The 18353-nt window shown below is 46.0% G+C and overlaps 1 protein-coding gene across 1 annotated transcript in view; it reads left to right on the top strand.

The window, feature by feature from the left end:
- Positions 1 to 498: 498 nt before the first annotated feature.
- The window catches only part of CCT2 (chaperonin containing TCP1 subunit 2), a 474987-nt gene continuing 457132 nt past the window's right edge, over positions 499 to 18353 (top strand). Inside the window, exons 1-4 of the mRNA XM_069229541.1 lie at positions 499 to 624; positions 5571 to 5645; positions 5731 to 5796; positions 8253 to 8364. Coding sequence (XP_069085642.1) covers positions 622 to 624; positions 5571 to 5645; positions 5731 to 5796; positions 8253 to 8364 — 256 coding nt within the window. The 5' untranslated portion in view covers positions 499 to 621. The remainder of the gene's footprint in view (positions 625 to 5570; positions 5646 to 5730; positions 5797 to 8252; positions 8365 to 18353) is intronic.

Here is an 18353-nt window from a genome sequence, read left to right on the forward strand (position 1 = left end):
CAAGAAAAGAACGCATAATAGGAGCCTCCGGTCTTGCCATAAAATTTCACTTGCAGGCGGGAAGGATACCAATGCGGACTAACAAATAAATAACTACAATACAAATAAATATATCACTAAGATTTTAGCACAACGTTTTCCCATTTCATTCTAAATATACAAAAAAGTGTTTCTCAAACATGACAGAAGGTTTGCCGCTGGCTGTAATTTGCCGATTCTGCATTCTACTATAAATTGAACTATTGACAATTTAAAAAAAATATGAGTTTGTAAAATTATATTTTGCATTTATTGCTCGGTGGTCTTCATCTTTCTAAAAATGTTGCTTTGTTTACACGAAGCCAAGCCAAGCCAACCCACAATGTTGTCGGCTTCAAACGGGGAAGCTTACTTTTTTAAAATGGCTACTCCCTCCTACTAGACATTTCGCAGATCCCTATGCAACGTGCTATCGCTTTGCACTTGCATGTCCGTCGTCTGTTTCTAACGCATTAGCCGTTGGAAGTCTGTGGAAGCGTGAGTTTCTGACCTGGAACGCACTGACGTCGGCGGGGCAGTCAGTCTGTCTTTCCTGCAGCACGCGCAGTCTCTTTAGCCGGCTCTTTTCTCCTTTTAGTCGCCATGGTGAGTGCTGCAGGGTTTCAGAGGGGAAGGGAGTGTCGGCGGCCGGCATCGTGTCGGTTGAGTCTTAATAGAAAGTGTTTCCAGGGTGGGGAACTCGGCGGGTGTATTAGGTGCTTCCTATGCTCCATAGCGTATCGACTGTTACGTTTTAGTCTAGCTATGTCCAGGTACGCGAGCACTGCCTTTAATGGGCATTAGAGGCCTGCTGTCACTTAAGCATCACCCTGCTTTGTCATGTTGCACCTTTCCCATTCTGTCCAATATCGCTCGTGCCGCGGTTACAGTACGGCAACATAGATGTCCCTTTGAACGCGCCACCCCCCCCTTTGAAGTTTCCCCGTTGCATTTGATCTGTGTTACTACACGTTATGGGTTTGCTGTTAAAACTTGTACTGTTGAAAACGCTTTACATATTGCCGTCAACCTTTCAGAAGTTTTAAAGAGTGCCTTTCTAACATTAAAATGCTGGCTGTTGACCAAAATACAGCACTTCTGTTTTTGTAAGCATGATAACAGAGGTTAATATTACACAATTTTACGGTACTTGTTGGAAATGCTTCCCTTGCTGGGGTTGTCTCCCCGCTTTTCTTTGCCGTTTGCTTTAACCGTATTTTTTCTGGTGATGTAACTGTGTGCAGTTTGCCCTGCCAGGCGTAATTGGAAGCAAAATCTGCATTTTGATCTACCAATTCTGCCAGGCAGTAATTATCTCTTCAGTAGGAGAGATGAGGTAAAAACTTGATCACATGACAGGAATTAAAGGATTTTGGTATGGAAAGGTGCTGTTGTGCCCTTGCAGGATGGCCTGTGGGCTGGTCCCAAGGGCTTGAGTAACTTCAAAGAGGCCTCCACCCCAAGCACATGTAGCCAATACCCAGATCTGCTCCTCTTTGTGTGCCGCCACCAACCCTTAGCCATACTAGTCTTCATCGCAGTGGGCTCTTGTTGACCGTGTCAGATCTTGATGGATTTATGTAAAATAATATTTTGGGTGCATTTTAAAGAAGAGAGAAACATGCTAAAACAATTTGTGTTTAACCACTGTGTGTTTGCTGAAATCTCAGTTGTCTGTACCCAGGGACTGACTAAAACTGAATATTGGTGATAGATGTGGAAGAATACTAGGATTGCCATTGCACACACACTGCACGTACCACCAGCACTCAGACCCCAAGTATAGCATGGGTGAAGACTTCAGCCATCTTGAAAATGCCCAAACTGAGTAGGGTTAGACCTCAAATCCTTTATCTCATTGGTTAGGGCATCCCAGTAGTTCAGACCAAGCGTAAATGGGGCATCACTATACATCTGCTTCACAATATTACTTGACATGTGGAAGACCAGAAGAGTACTGAACCTGTTGTCTGAAATGTTTGAAGAGCCTAGAAGATTATCCACCCTAAGGTCCCAGAGTGTGTTAAGAGTGTACTTCTGTGGTAGATTGGGATTTATAGGACTAAAAGCAGAAGGTAAAATCTTTGGCTGGGAGAATCTTGGTTAGTGTTTCTGAACCATGCTCCATTGAGGTCAGCCTCAGATTTGTGCCTAGGTCCTGTTCTACTGTGACCTTGACTATAGTGGCACTTTTTGCTTCTTGGCACTATTTTTACATAACACTTTAAAAATTAACATCATCTGTTCCCTTTTCCTACTATATTTTTCTTATTTATCTTGTTTTTTTAAATTATTTTAATTTAATTTATAGTACAGCCTTAGTACTGCATAGTTACTTTACACATTGCCTCTAAATTAAGTATGCCTGCTCTCTGCCATAGCCATCAGGAAATTGAGCTTTGGTTAATTTAATGACTTAAAGGGTTTATGCTGGCAAGGATTATGATTATTACTTGGTTACTTGCCCCATCAACTAATAACTAAATTCCTTACCATACTCAAACGAGCGACCCTTTTGTGCTTACATTTCAGTCCAAAGGCGCTCCTAGACTCTAATCTGTAAAGCGTAAGATGTGTTTTTAGTGGAATGAAAAGAACTGTGATTGGGGATTTTAAACGGTCATTGACCAAAAAAGATTACAGTGATGGTTTAGAAGAGGAAGGGCTTTTGTAGGTGAGTGTCTGATACTTATGGCCTATGGCATATGGTTGCCCTAGAGGCCTACTGGATCTCATCCTTCTTGTAGTCCTAGTTCTGTTCTAATGTCTGTTCCTTCTCATCCCGTTGCCTTATTCTTCCCCTGATCCTCTCAGCATTCCTGACTTGGTCCTTATTATCCTAGACGTGTTCTTGCCCCTACCAATGGGGTGAGCAGGGGTTATCTGAGCGGGTTATCTCCCTTATTCTGACTAGAGTGAGGGTCCCTACTTGGACAGGGTGCAAACCGACTGCCAACTAGAGACCCCATTTCTAACACTTTAGCTTTTATTGCTTTTGTTCAGTGGATTCTATAATGTATGGACTGCTGTACAGCTCTGCTGTTTGCGTTAAAGCTGTGGGCTAACCCCACCAATCTTCTGTGTGTAGATAGCTCGTTTGGCGGTCATGAAAAGCACATTGTTATTGCTGAGCTAAAAAACACTCTTCTTGGTGTCATGGGGAGGGGAGCCTGGCCGACCAGCCTTCTTTATTTACTTATTATAGGCATGGCCTGAGACGGCTCCCGGGTTACTAATTGAAAATAGCAAGGGCTTATTTAGGGTCAGTCGAGAGGTAAAATGCCTACTTTGTTAAATGAAAGAATGTGACTGGGATTATAAGAGTGAGTTATAATGGTAGTTACTCCCAAGTTATCGAAGCATTTGCAGCAGCTTTGTATTTACAAGGTAGGCGAGTCTTGCTCTGCCAGGCTTTGTGCACCCCAGCATCCAACTGAAGGGGACTGCGTAACTGGCAGTTTGAACATGGTACAGATGTACTAATGCTTGTTTTTGTGCCAAAACGCCAGAGTTCTAGGATTAACTCATTTTGCTGTACTGTAACTTTTAAATGATGAAAGCAATAAGGTTTTCTGCCAATTTGGTTAGTTTACCTTCTGTTGACTTACTGGTGAAAACCACCCACAATTTTGGGACCTGCTCAAACAAACTCATGGTTAATGATATGTATTTGCAGTGTACGCTGCAAACATTGAAACGCGAACAACTATAACTCACACCACATGGAGATCAACTTTATTACTCTTTGTGTGCAGGCAGCTAGATTATTGAAATTAGACCCTGTTTAAAGAAAGACCCTTTAAGGAAAAGAGAGTGACTTATTTTACATGTAAAAAGTCACAGATGTGAGGGTGGGAGTAATATCTTCTCTTGTGAGGATCAGTAAAATTATCTTAAATGCATTATTTTTCACTAACTGCAGCATATGTTTGTTGGGAGCTTCCGGATATGATCACATGGTTTATCGTTGACTGAATTAAAGGTTTTGCCTGCGGAAGCAACTGAGCACTGCCTAAGCAAAAAGGTTCAACATATCTCTGCTATGGTAGTTGGTAACCATATTGTCCACTCAAATTCAAAGTTAGCTCCAAACTTTCATCTACCCGTAAGTGAGCTCATTCTTTTCTGCGTATTAGTCTGGACATTCATACTCTTTTGGTCAATCAGATGTTTAGTCTTCTTTCTCTAGCAGAACGGGAGACTGGATGCAGGGGATGAGCCAGTACCCCATCTCCTTGCATGAATTGTTTGGCCTTTCATTTGGCCACATAAAATACTCCGGTTTTGTTTGTGCCAGGCCATAGGCAGACCTGCTGGAACTGTCTTGCTCCAGACCCTGTGATCAACAAAAGGTTTTTCTTGTACCTTACGCTCAGTTGCAAATTCCAGCCAGAGAACTGCACTGGTCTTTATAAAGAATTCTGCGGGCAGGAAGATGGAGATCAGGAAAGCAGCATGAAGGGGGTAGGGTCAGAGAACGGAAGGAAAACTGCAGCATTGACTACAACTAAACCCTGTAAAGCACCCCATAATTCCGAGGTTCCCTTCATTAAGTTTGTAGTCTACCCCACATTTATGTACCTAAGTGCTCCCTTGCACACTTTGATTGTGGAGAACGAGGTGGTCCAGTCATGACATACTCCATTGATTTACCAGGGTAAACCAGTAGGCTGTTTCCCCACTGGTGTGCAGGAGACAATGATTGTACCCTACTACTATAAGTTAACGCCAACCCTTAGGAGTTCCATGGGACAGGAGCCACCCATAGTTAAAAGAATAGTATCACAATGGGTGTACCACTATAAATAATTAATTACATTGTTATCGAGCAACATGCCAAAATCATATAGAGCCAGGACACACAACACAGGTCTCGCCCACACCAGAGGTCTGTTAGAATGAGGAGCAGATTGTCAATTGAACATAACATCGGGAACTCACTGAAAAAGGGAGGGCCTCAACTTATATGTGCAGCAGGTATAGAGCTATGGTCTTTTGTTTACCTGTATATACTGCTACCGGGATCTATACTTGGGTCTCCATGTTAAAATTGTTGGCAGAAGGTTATTGCATTCAGCAATCTGTTTATCCTACAATGTGGACCTTTTTTGTCATTTATGTTTAGGGCATATTTTTAAAGTACTTTGGGTTATTGATGGAGGTGAAATTTGATTGATACCATTGAGGCCCACTTGAGGCATCTTCCTTTACCCAGAGGTTGTCGCTCACTATTTCACCTGGGACATTTTGCCCAGAACCACTTAAGGACCATGTGTTAAAACGCTATACCTTTCATCTTGTATTCACAAACTTATTATGTAAAGTAAACTGTGTCTTGGCCTTAGTGGCTTTAAGGTAACGTTTCTGTACTTTAAAAAAGAAAAACCTCAATTTTTTTTTTTTGTAAGAGAATAATGCTTTGTTTGCTTGCTTTTATCATTTAGATTTCCTACGCTAGCTTTGTCTCTATTTTTCAGACTGATCGATTGAAATGGCACAGTTACTTTAAACATAGTCAACTAACATGCACCACTGAAATTTACCTTTCCCAGGCATCTCTTTCACTTACACCAATGAACATTTTCAAAGCTGGTGCAGATGAAGAGAGGGCAGAGACAGCCCGTCTGGTAAGTATGGATGTTACATGGATGATAGAAGTTAGAATTGTGGTGTCTGTTTCTTATTACTGAAAAAAATTCTCCTTTGTTGCAGTCTTCCTTCGTTGGTGCCATTGCAATTGGCGATTTAGTTAAGAGCACTCTAGGGCCCAAAGGAATGGTAAGGAATTTTGGTTAGTTTTTACTAAAAGTAACTATGTTAACATTTCTTAAAATGTCAACTCAAAGGGAGTGTTAATTTTATTTTGTAAAATATTTAATGTTGGGTGGTGATCTGATTTCCTTCATTGCTGATAGTGTGCATTTATAGTTGTAGGATCTTGTGACTGGCCAGGGCTGACCTTTGAGATACTGTGAAGTCAAGTTGTGTAACACATTTGTTTTAATCTCTTACATTGCATATGTTGCATTAAATGACTTTTATGGTACTCATGTCAGCTGCTAAGGCAGTTTCAGAGGGCGTAGACGAGTCTGAACATTTATATGCTTTGTATTTCAAAGTAACCTTGTTTTAATGGTTGGGTTACTGGATATCCATGGTATTCAATAATATTTGATAAGATTGATTGAGTTTCACCCCTTCAGTCACTATACCACAAATGTATATCTACATGTCTTGGGGTTTGGATATAAACCACACCACTTTGGATGTGGACCTTTGTTCCAGTATGCCCTGTTCTACATGATTAAGTGACAATGGCTCTGTAAGCAACTTGGAATCAGTTGAGCCTTCCCATGGGTTTACACTCAGCCAGGTTTTGATTTTTGTGCAGTATATTTAGCAGTGTGATGTTTTTCCGTGCTGTTCCAGCCCAACCATAGGTAAATTAATTGTGTCAAATATTATTTTAAGTTTGGAGTGGACAGAGGGGTTAATACTTGCTGAAAAAGTGAAAGTTGAAGTGCGCAATTTGTCTTATTAATTATAGTGTTAGTGTACAATCTGAATGGTTTACCTTTGATAACAAGTCATTCCATAATTGTTAGATAGTGAGAAGAGTTTTTCACTAGATCTTGAATGTCTTGCAACTTCTGTTTAGTCCTGCTTAAACCAACCATGTAAAGTCTTAAATGTCATATATTGACCGTGCTATAGGCTACTTTGAGATGTTTTGTTTAGTGTGGGAAACTGCCTCGTTTGACTCCCCCCTCCCCTTTGCCTGGATTCTGGCGTAATTTGGACTGAAAGTGCACTGGGTTCCTGCTAACTCCACAGTTGTTTTTCCCCAATTGGCAAAACCTTTAGCACCCACTGTAAGTCCCTAGTAAACGGTGCCTGCGGTACTAAAGAGGGTACCTAAGAGCTGCAGCACAAATTCTGCCACCCTAAGGGACCCCTCACTGAGCACGTGACCACTACCTTTGCAGGCTGCGTGTCTTGGTACAGCCAAAAAATGAAAACACGACTGCCATGTCCCCTTAACACTGCATGTAATAAATGTAAGTCATCGCCCTAGCAGGCCTTCCAGCCCTAAAGGCAGGTTGCATTATATTACATGTGAAGGCATATCTGCATGATATGATTCTCAGACATAGTAAGTGGACAGAGAAGCAGTTTTAATACATGTGCTGGACACTGGTCACTGTGAGTTTCCCAACTACATGATGGCTACTCTGAATATAGAGATATTTGATATCAAACATCTTGTAGTGGTGAGCTCCCACTGATGCCAGTTTTGGATTCACCAGTACCTGCACCAAGAGGGCACCTTAGCAGTGCCCCCTGAAAACCTACCCAGCTACTGATGTGTTCACTAACAGGTCAAAACCAGTGCCGCCCCCCCCCCAGACCGAGTTCTGGCCCCCTGAGGTGAGAGCGAAGGCTCTCGTAGGCCCAGAAAAAAGGTCTGCACTGGGAAGAGGTGCTAATATCTCGTCAAGAGCAGAATGGACATTCCAGGGCTGGGAACTGTCATTGAAATGTGACACAGGTCTCTCTAGATGACTGAGATCCGAACCCTGCAGGACACATGTGAAAGTAATACACAGGCCTTTCCTCTGCTGTAGAAAGTAGTAGTTACCCTCATTCGGTAGGACATGAAGAAAAGGAAACAGTCAGTGCCATAGTCCGTTTTTCTTCAGGAGCCCTCCGTCTGACCCTGTTCATGTACCTAAAGACCAGGATCCTCCAGGAAAATAGTCTTTGTTCTTTGCTGCACACAGTCCTACGGTCAAGTAAACTTAGAAATGCATGTTGATTCAACGTTGTATCTTAGGCATGTTCCAAAGTACCATTCCATGCAGTGGCTACGCATGTTGTTTGGGACCAGGTCATTGATTTCCATTATCAGAAACCGTGGTACTGTTCTTGCCCCAGGATTGCTCTTAACTCTCCACAAGAGTGCCTGGTTTGCAGGGAAAGGAATAGGTGAAAAGCTTCCATGTATTTATTCCAGGGGGTACATTTGACAGCTTGAAAGATGCCCATATTGAAATGGGGTTTAAGAATACAACACACAATGGCGATGGTCTGGCATTGAAATTTTGCTGCTGCGGAGTCCACAGTCCTCCATAAACCAGCTATATAAGCAAGCCCACCTGAGCACTTTATTAAAATGTTGACCATTTGATTAGTTATGTGACTTTCTATTACTTTGTATTTTTTGTTTTCAACAGGACAAAATACTTATAAGCAGTGGAAGAGACAGCTCTGTGACGGTAACCAATGATGGGGCCACTATTTTGAAAGCCATTGGAATAGACAACCCAGCTGCACAAGTACTAGTTGGTAAGCTATAGGAAAGGCTCCATCGTAAGAATAATTTTTTCATGTTTAAAAATCCTCCTAGCCTGTATGTTGCTAAATATATCATAGCAGCAATAAAGTCACTAAGTATAGTTGACTGATGTGTGTGTATGTACCCAATTTCATTACGATACACATATTTTAACCTGATCTTTCATGTGGTATGGAGTCTGTGCAAGATCCTTAACCTCTTAACTTAGGTTGAGAAAATTTTATGGAGGCCTAAGTGCAAACTACCCCAATAGCCAAAAAGAGGCTTAGGACTGGGGAGCAAAAGGCTTAGTAGCAAAAGGGTTAACATGCAAAGCATGCTCTCTCAGCTTTATTTATTCACTTTTTATTTTTTATTTTTATTTTTTAGATATCTTCTTGGTCGTCTCATTTGAATAATTGAATTGTTTGCAATTGAGATGATTTATTAAATGGCATAAAACACTTAGTTACTATGTGTAAGGAAATGCCTCCTTGGCATGGTTGCCCCCTGACTTTTTGCCTTTGCTGATGCTATGTTTACAATTGAAAGTGTGCTGAGGCCTGCTAACCAGGCCCCAGCACCAGTGTTCTTTCCCTAACCTGTACTTTTGTATCCACAATTGGCAGACCCTGGCATCCAGATAAGTCCCTTGTAACTGGTACTTCTAGTACCAAGGGCCCTGATGCCAAGGAAGGTCTCTAAGGGCTGCAGCATGTCTTATGCCACCCTGGAGACCTCTCACTCAGCACAGACACACTGCTTGCCAGCTTGTGTGTGCTAGTGAGGACAAAACGAGTAAGTCGACATGGCACTCCCCTCAGGGTGCCATGCCAGCCTCTCACTGCCTATGCAGTATAGGTAAGACACCCCTCTAGCAGGCCTTACAGCCCTAAGGCAGGGTGCACTATACCATAGGTGAGGGTACCAGTGCATGAGCATGGTACCCCTACAGTGTCTAAATAAAACCTTAGACATTGTAAGTGCAGGGTAGCCATAAGAGTATATGGTCTGGGAGTCTGTCAAACACGAACTCCACAGCACCATAATGGCTACACTGAAAACTGGGAAGTTTGGTATCAAACTTCTCAGCACAATAAATGCACACTGATGCCAGTGTACATTTTATTGTAAAATACACCACAGAGGGCACCTTAGAGGTGCCCCCTGAAACTTAACCGACTATCTGTGTAGGCTGACTAGTTTTAGCAGCCTGCCACAAACCGAGACATGTTGCTGGCCCCATGGGGAGAGTGCCTTTGTCACTCTGAGGCCAGTAACAAAGCCTGCACTGGGTGGAGATGCTAACACCTCTCCCAGGCAGGAATTGTCACACCTGGCGGTGAGCCTCAAAGGCTCACCTCCTTTGTGCCAACCCAGCAGGACACTCCAGCTAGTGGAGTTGCCCGCCCCCTCCGGCCCGGCCCCCACTTTTGGCGGCAAGGCCGGAGAAAATAATGAGAATAACAAGGAGGAGTCACTGGCCAGTCAGGACAGCCCCTAAGGTGTCCTGAGCTGAGGTGACTCTAACTTTTAGAAATCCTCCATCTTGCAGATGGAGGATTCCCCCAATAGGGTTAGGATTGTGACCCCCTCCCCTTGGGAGGAGGCACAAAGAGGGTGTACCCACCCTCAGGGCTAGTAGCCATTGGCTACTAACCCCCCAGACCTAAACACGCCCTTAAATTTAGTATTTAAGGGCTACCCTGAACCCTAGAAAATTAGATTCCTGCAACTACAAGAAGAAGGACTGCCTAGCTGAAAACCCCTGCAGCGGAAGACCAGAAGACGACAACTGCCTTGGCTCCAGAAACTCACCGGCCTGTCTCCTGCCTTCCAAAGATCCTGCTCCAGCGACGCCTTCCAAAGGGACCAGCGACCTCGACATCCTCTGAGGACTGCCCCTGCTTCGAAAAGACAAGAAACTCCCGAGGACAGCGGACCTGCTCCAAGAAAAGCTGCAACTTCGTTTCCAGCAGCTTTAAAGAACCCTGCAAGCTCCCCGCAAGAAGCGTGAGACTTGCACCACTGCACCCGGCGACCCCGACTCGGCTGGTGGCGATCCAACACCTCAGGAGGGACCCCAGGACTACTCTGATACTGTGAGTACCAAAACCTGTCCCCCCTGAGCCCCCACAGCGCCGCCTGCAGAGGGAATCCCGAGGCTTCCCCTGACCGCGACTCTTTGAACCTAAAGTCCCGACGCCTGGGAGAGACCCTGCACCCGCAGCCCCCAGGACCTGAAGGACCGGACTTTCACTGGAGAAGTGACCCCCAGGAGTCCCTCTCCCTTGCCCAAGTGGAGGTTTCCCCGAGGAATCCCCCCCTTGCCTGCCTGCAGCGCTGAAGAGATCCCGAGATCTCTCATAGACTAACATTGAAAACCCGACGCTTGTTTCTACACTGCACCCGGCCGCCCCCGCGCTGCTGAGGGTGAAATTTCTGTGTGGACTTGTGTCCCCCCCGGTGCCCTACAAAACCCCTCTGGTCTGCCCTCCGAAGACGCGGGTACTTACCTGCAAGCAGACCGGAACCGGGGCACCCCCTTCTCTCCATTCTAGCCTATGTGTTTTGGGCACCACTTTGAACTCTGCACCTGACCGGCCCTGAGCTGCTGGTGTGGTGACTTTGGGGTTGCTCTGAACCCCCAACGGTGGGCTACCTTGGACCAAGAACTGAACCCTGTAAGTGTCCTACTTACCTGGTAAAACTAACAAAAACTTACCTCCCCCAGGAACTGTGAAAATTGCACTAAGTGTCCACTTTTGAAACAGCTATTTGTCAATAACTTGAAAAGTATACATGCAATTTTGATGATTTGAAGTTCCTAAAGTACTTACCTGCAATACCTTTCGAATGAGATATTACATGTAGAATTTGAACCTGTGGTTCTTAAAATAAACTAAGAAAAGATATTTTTCTATATAAAAACCTATTGGCTGGATTTGTCTCTGAGTGTGTGTACCTCATTTATTGTCTATGTGTATGTACAACAAATGCTTAACACTACTCCTTGGATAAGCCTACTGCTCGACCACACTACCACAAAATAGAGCATTAGTATTATCTATTTTTTCCACTATTTTACCTCTAAGGGGAACCCTTGGACTCTGTGCATGCTATTCCTTACTTTGAAATAGCACATACAGAGCCAACTTCCTACATTGGTGGATCAGCGGTGGGGTACAAGACTTTGCATTTGCTGGACTACTCAGCCAATACCTGATCACACGACAAATTCCAAAATTGTCATTAGAAATTGATTTTTGCAATTTGAAAAGTTTTCTAAATTCTTAAAAGACCTGCTAGGGCCTTGTGTTAGATCCTGTTTAGCATTTCTTTTAGAGTTTAAAAGTTTGGTAAAAGTTTGAATTAGATTCTAGAACCAGTTTTAGTTTCTTAAAAAGTATTCCAACTTTTAGAAGCATAATGTCTAGCACAGATGTGAATGTGGTGGAACTCGACACCACACCTTACCTCCATCTACAGATGAGAGAGCTAAGGTCACTCTGTAAACTAAAGAAAATAGCAATGGGCCCCAAACCTACCAAAGTACAGCTCCAGGAGCTTTTGGCAGAGTTTGAAAAGGCCAACACCTCTGAGGATGGCAACTCAGAGGATGAAGATAGTGACTTGGAGGGAAATTCCCCCCCTCCAGTCCTACTTAGGGAGAGCAGGGCTTCTCAAGCCCTGACTCCACAAATAATAGTCAGAGATGCTGGTTCCCTCACAGGAGGGACCAACAACTCTGAAATCACTGAGGATAACCCCAGTGAAGAGGACATCCAGTTAGCCAGGATGGCCAAAAGATTGGCTTTGGAAAGACAGATCCTAGCCATAGAGAGGGAAAGACAAGAGATGGGCCTAGGACCCATCAATGGTGGCAGCAACATAAATAGGGTCAGAGATTCTCCTGACATGTTGAAAATCCCCAAAGGGATTGTAACTAAATATGAAGATGGTGATGACATCACCAAATGGTTCACAGCTTTTGAGAGGGCTTGTGTAACCAGAAAAGTGAACAGATCTCACTGGGGTGCTCTCCTTTGGGAAATGTTCACAGGAAAGTGTAGGGATAGACTCCTCACACTCTCTGGACAAGATGCAGAATCTTATGACCTCATGAAGGGTACCCTGATTGAGGGCTTTGGATTCTCCACTGAGGAGTACAGGATTAGGTTCAGGGGGGCTCAAAAATCCTCGAGCCAGACCTGGGTTGACTTTGTTGACTACTCAGTGAAAACACTAGATGGTTGGATTCAAGGCAGTGGTGTAAATAATTATGATGGGCTGTACAATTTATTTGTGAAAGAACACCTGTTAAGTAATTGTTTCAATGATAAACTGCATCAGCATCTGGTAGACCTAGGACCAATTTCTCCCCAAGAATTGGGAAAGAAGGCGGACCATTGGGTCAAGACAAGGGTGTCCAAGACTTCAACAGGGGGTGACCAAAAGAAAGGGATCACAAAGACTCCCCAGCAGAAGGGTGATGAGACAACCAAAACTAAAAATAGTAAAGAGTCTTCTACAGGCCCCCAAAAACCTGCACAGGAGGGTGGGCCCAGAGCCTCTTCACAAAACAATGGGTACAAGGGTAAAAACTTTGATCCCAAAAAGGCCTGGTGTCATAGCTGTAAACAGCATGGACACCAAACTGGAGACAAGGTCTGTCCCAAGAAAGGTTCCACTCCAAACTCCCATCCAGGTAACACTGGTATGGCTAGTCTCCAAGTGGGATCAACAGTGTGCCCAGAGCAAATCAGGGTCCACACTGAAGCTACTCTAGTTTCTGAGGGTGGGGTGGATTTAGCCACACTAGCTGTCTGGCCGCCTAACATGCAAAAATACAGACAGCAACTCTTAATTAATGGGACCAGAATAGAGGGCCTGAGGGATACAGGTGCCAGTGTCACCATGGTGACAGAGAAACTGGTTTCCCCTGGCCAATACCTGACTGGAAAAACTTACACAGTCACCAACGCTGACAATCAGAGAAAAGTACATCCCATGGCAATGGTTACTTTAGAATGGGGAGGGGTCAATGGCCTGAAACAGGTGGTGGTCTCCTCAAATATCCCAGTGGACTGTCTGCTTGGAAATGACCTGGAGTCCTCAGCATGGGCTGAGGTAGAGCTAAAAACCCATGCAGCAATGCTGGGTATCCCTGAACTGGTGTGTGTGAAAACAAGAGCACAGTGCAAGGCACAGGGTGAAAAAGTAGAGCTGGAGTCTGGAAAAATGGCCCAGCCTACCAAGAGAACAGGAAAGTCAGTTGGGAAACCAACTGCAACACAGCAAAAGAAAGGGAACCTCTCTTCTCAGGAAGAAGTTCTGCCCTCTGAGGGAACTGAGCCTTTGGAGCTTGAACCTTATCAGGTTGAGCTCTTAGGCCCAGGGGGACCCTCAAGGGAGGAGCTGTGTAAGGGACAAGAAACCTGTCCCTCTCTTGAAGGCCTTAGGCAGCAAGCTGCTGAAGAGTCCAAAGGCAAGAAAAATGGAACACATAGGGTCTATTGGGAAGATGGGCTCCTGTACACTGAGGCCAGAGACCCCAAACCTGGTGCCACTAGGAGAGTGGTAGTGCCTCAGCTGTTCAGGGAGTTCATCCTAACATTGGCCCATGACATTCCCCTTGCTGGACATTTGGGACAAACCAAGACGTGGGAGAGGTTAGTCAACCACTTCTACTGGCCCAATATGTCCAACATGGTTAAGGAGTTTTGCCTCTCCTGCCCCACCTGTCAAGCCAGTGGTAAGACAGGTGGGCATCCAAAGGCCCCCCTCATTCCACTTCCAGTGGTGGGGGTGCCCTTTGAAAGAGTGGGTGTGGACATAGTTGGTCCACTAGAACCTCCCACAGCCTCAGGAAATATGTATATCCTGGTAGTAGTGGATCATGCTACCAGGTATCCTGAAGCTATTCCCCTTAGGTCGACTACTGCCCCTGCAGTAGCCAAGGCCCTCATTGGTATCTTTACCAGAGTGGGTTTCCCTAAGGAGGTGGTGTCTGACAGAGGTACCAACTTCATGTCAGCATACCTAAAGCACATGTGGAATGAGTGTGGAGTGACTTATAAATTCACTACACCTTACCATCCACAAACTAATGGCTTAGTTGAGAGATTCAACAAGACATTAAAGGGCATGATCATGGGGCTCCCAGAAAAACTCAAAAGGAGATGGGATGTCCTCCTGCCATGTCTGCTTTTCGCTTACAGGGAGGTACCACAGAAGGGAGTAGGGTTCTCACCCTTTGAACTTCTGTTTGGTCATCCTGTAAGGGGACCACTTGCCCTTGTTAAAGAAGGCTGGGAGAGACCTCTCCATGAGCCTAAACAGGACATAGTGGACTATGTACTTGGCCTTCGCTCTAGAATGGCAGAGTACATGGAAAAGGCAACCAAAAACCTTGAGGCCAGCCAACAACTCCAGAAGTTTTGGTATGACCAAAAGGCTGCACTGGTTGAGTTCCAACCAGGGCAGAAAGTCTGGGTTCTGGAGCCTGTGGCTCCCAGGGCACTCCAGGACAAATGGAGTGGCCCTTACCCAGTGCTAGAGAGGAAGAGTCAGGTCACCTACCTGGTGGACCTGGGCACAAGCAGGAGCCCCAAGAGGGTGATCCATGTGAACCGCCTTAAGCTCTTCCATGACAGGGCTGATGTGAATCTGTTAATGGTAACAGATGAGGATCAGGAGGCAGAGAGTGAACCTCTCCCTGATCTTCTGTCATCAGACCCAAAAGATGGCACAGTAGATGGAGTGATCTACTCAGACACCCTCTCTGGCCAACAGCAGGCTGATTGTAGGAGAGTCCTACAACAGTTTCCTGAGCTTTTCTCCCTAACCCCTGGTCAGACACACCTGTGTACCCATGATGTGGACACAGGAGACAGCATGCCTGTCAAGAACAAAATCTTCAGACAGTCTGACCATGTTAAGGAAAGCATCAAGATGGAAGTCCACAAGATGCTGGAATTGGGAGTGATTGAGCGCTCTGACAGCCCCTGGGCTAGCCCAGTGGTCTTAGTCCCCAAACCTCACACCAAAGATGGAAAGAAAGAGATGAGGTTTTGTGTGGACTACAGAGGGCTCAACTCTGTCACCAAGACAGATGCCCATCCAATTCCAAGAGCTGATGAGCTCATTGACAAATTAGGTGCTGCCAAATTTCTAAGTACCTTTGACTTGACAGCAGGGTACTGGCAAATAAAAATGGCACCTGGAGCAAAAGAAAAGACAGCATTCTCCACACCTGATGGGCATTATCAGTTTACTGTTATGCCCTTTGGTTTAAAGAATGCCCCTGCCACCTTCCAAAGGTTGGTGAATCAAGTCCTTGCTGGCTTGGAGTCCTTTAGCACAGCTTATCTTGATGATATTGCTGTCTTTAGCTCCACCTGGCAGGATCACCTGGTCCACCTGAGGAAGGTTTTGAAGGCTCTGCAATCTGCAGGCCTCTCTATCAAGGCATCCAAATGCCAGATAGGGCAGGGAACTGTGGTTTACTTGGGACACCTTGTAGGTGGAGGCCAAGTTCAGCCACTCCAACCCAAGATCCAGACTATTCTGGACTGGGTAGCTCCAAAAACCCAGACTCAAGTCAGGGCATTCCTTGGCTTGACTGGGTACTACAGGAGGTTTGTGAAGGGATATGGATCCATTGTGACAGCCCTCACTGAGCTCACCTCCAAGAAAATGCCCAAGAAAGTGAACTGGACTGTGGACTGCCAACAGGCCTTTGACACCCTGAAACAAGCAATGTGCTCAGCACCAGTTCTCAAAGCTCCAGATTATTCTAAGCAGTTCATTGTGCAGACTGATGCCTCTGAACATGGGATAGGGGCAGTTTTGTCCCAAACAAATGATGATGGCCTTGACCAGCCTGTTGCTTTCATTAGCAGGAGGTTACTCCCCAGGGAGCAGCGTTGGAGTGCCATTGAGAGGGAGGCCTTTGCTGTGGTTTGGTCCCTGAAGAAGCTGAGACCATACCTCTTTGGGACTCACTTCCTAGTTCAAACTGACCACAGACCTCTCAAATGGCTGATGCAAATGAAAGGTGAAAATCCTAAACTGTTGAGGTGGTCCATCTCCCTACAGGGAATGGACTTTATAGTGGAACACAGACCTGGGACTGCCCATGCCAATGCAGATGGCCTTTCCAGGTTCTTCCACTTAGAAAATGAAGACTCTCTTGGGAAAGGTTAGTCTCATCCTCTTTCGTTTGGGGGGGGGTTGTGTAAGGAAATGCCTCCTTGGCATGGTTGCCCCCTGACTTTTTGCCTTTGCTGATGCTATGTTTACAATTGAAAGTGTGCTGAGGCCTGCTAACCAGGCCCCAGCACCAGTGTTCTTTCCCTAACCTGTACTTTTGTATCCACAATTGGCAGACCCTGGCATCCAGATAAGTCCCTTGTAACTGGTACTTCTAGTACCAAGGGCCCTGATGCCAAGGAAGGTCTCTAAGGGCTGCAGCATGTCTTATGCCACCCTGGAGACCTCTCACTCAGCACAGACACACTGCTTGCCAGCTTGTGTGTGCTAGTGAGGACAAAACGAGTAAGTCGACATGGCACTCCCCTCAGGGTGCCATGCCAGCCTCTCACTGCCTATGCAGTATAGGTAAGACACCCCTCTAGCAGGCCTTACAGCCCTAAGGCAGGGTGCACTATACCATAGGTGAGGGTACCAGTGCATGAGCATGGTACCCCTACAGTGTCTAAATAAAACCTTAGACATTGTAAGTGCAGGGTAGCCATAAGAGTATATGGTCTGGGAGTCTGTCAAACACGAACTCCACAGCACCATAATGGCTACACTGAAAACTGGGAAGTTTGGTATCAAACTTCTCAGCACAATAAATGCACACTGATGCCAGTGTACATTTTATTGTAAAATACACCACAGAGGGCACCTTAGAGGTGCCCCCTGAAACTTAACCGACTATCTGTGTAGGCTGACTAGTTTTAGCAGCCTGCCACAAACCGAGACATGTTGCTGGCCCCATGGGGAGAGTGCCTTTGTCACTCTGAGGCCAGTAACAAAGCCTGCACTGGGTGGAGATGCTAACACCTCTCCCAGGCAGGAATTGTCACACCTGGCGGTGAGCCTCAAAGGCTCACCTCCTTTGTGCCAACCCAGCAGGACACTCCAGCTAGTGGAGTTGCCCGCCCCCTCCGGCCCGGCCCCCACTTTTGGCGGCAAGGCCGGAGAAAATAATGAGAATAACAAGGAGGAGTCACTGGCCAGTCAGGACAGCCCCTAAGGTGTCCTGAGCTGAGGTGACTCTAACTTTTAGAAATCCTCCATCTTGCAGATGGAGGATTCCCCCAATAGGGTTAGGATTGTGACCCCCTCCCCTTGGGAGGAGGCACAAAGAGGGTGTACCCACCCTCAGGGCTAGTAGCCATTGGCTACTAACCCCCCAGACCTAAACACGCCCTTAAATTTAGTATTTAAGGGCTACCCTGAACCCTAGAAAATTAGATTCCTGCAACTACAAGAAGAAGGACTGCCTAGCTGAAAACCCCTGCAGCGGAAGACCAGAAGACGACAACTGCCTTGGCTCCAGAAACTCACCGGCCTGTCTCCTGCCTTCCAAAGATCCTGCTCCAGCGACGCCTTCCAAAGGGACCAGCGACCTCGACATCCTCTGAGGACTGCCCCTGCTTCGAAAAGACAAGAAACTCCCGAGGACAGCGGACCTGCTCCAAGAAAAGCTGCAACTTCGTTTCCAGCAGCTTTAAAGAACCCTGCAAGCTCCCCGCAAGAAGCGTGAGACTTGCACCACTGCACCCGGCGACCCCGACTCGGCTGGTGGCGATCCAACACCTCAGGAGGGACCCCAGGACTACTCTGATACTGTGAGTACCAAAACCTGTCCCCCCTGAGCCCCCACAGCGCCGCCTGCAGAGGGAATCCCGAGGCTTCCCCTGACCGCGACTCTTTGAACCTAAAGTCCCGACGCCTGGGAGAGACCCTGCACCCGCAGCCCCCAGGA

This window comes from Pleurodeles waltl, chromosome 4_1 (assembly GCF_031143425.1).
Source record: "Pleurodeles waltl isolate 20211129_DDA chromosome 4_1, aPleWal1.hap1.20221129, whole genome shotgun sequence".
Classification (NCBI taxonomy): domain Eukaryota; kingdom Metazoa; phylum Chordata; class Amphibia; order Caudata; family Salamandridae; genus Pleurodeles; species Pleurodeles waltl.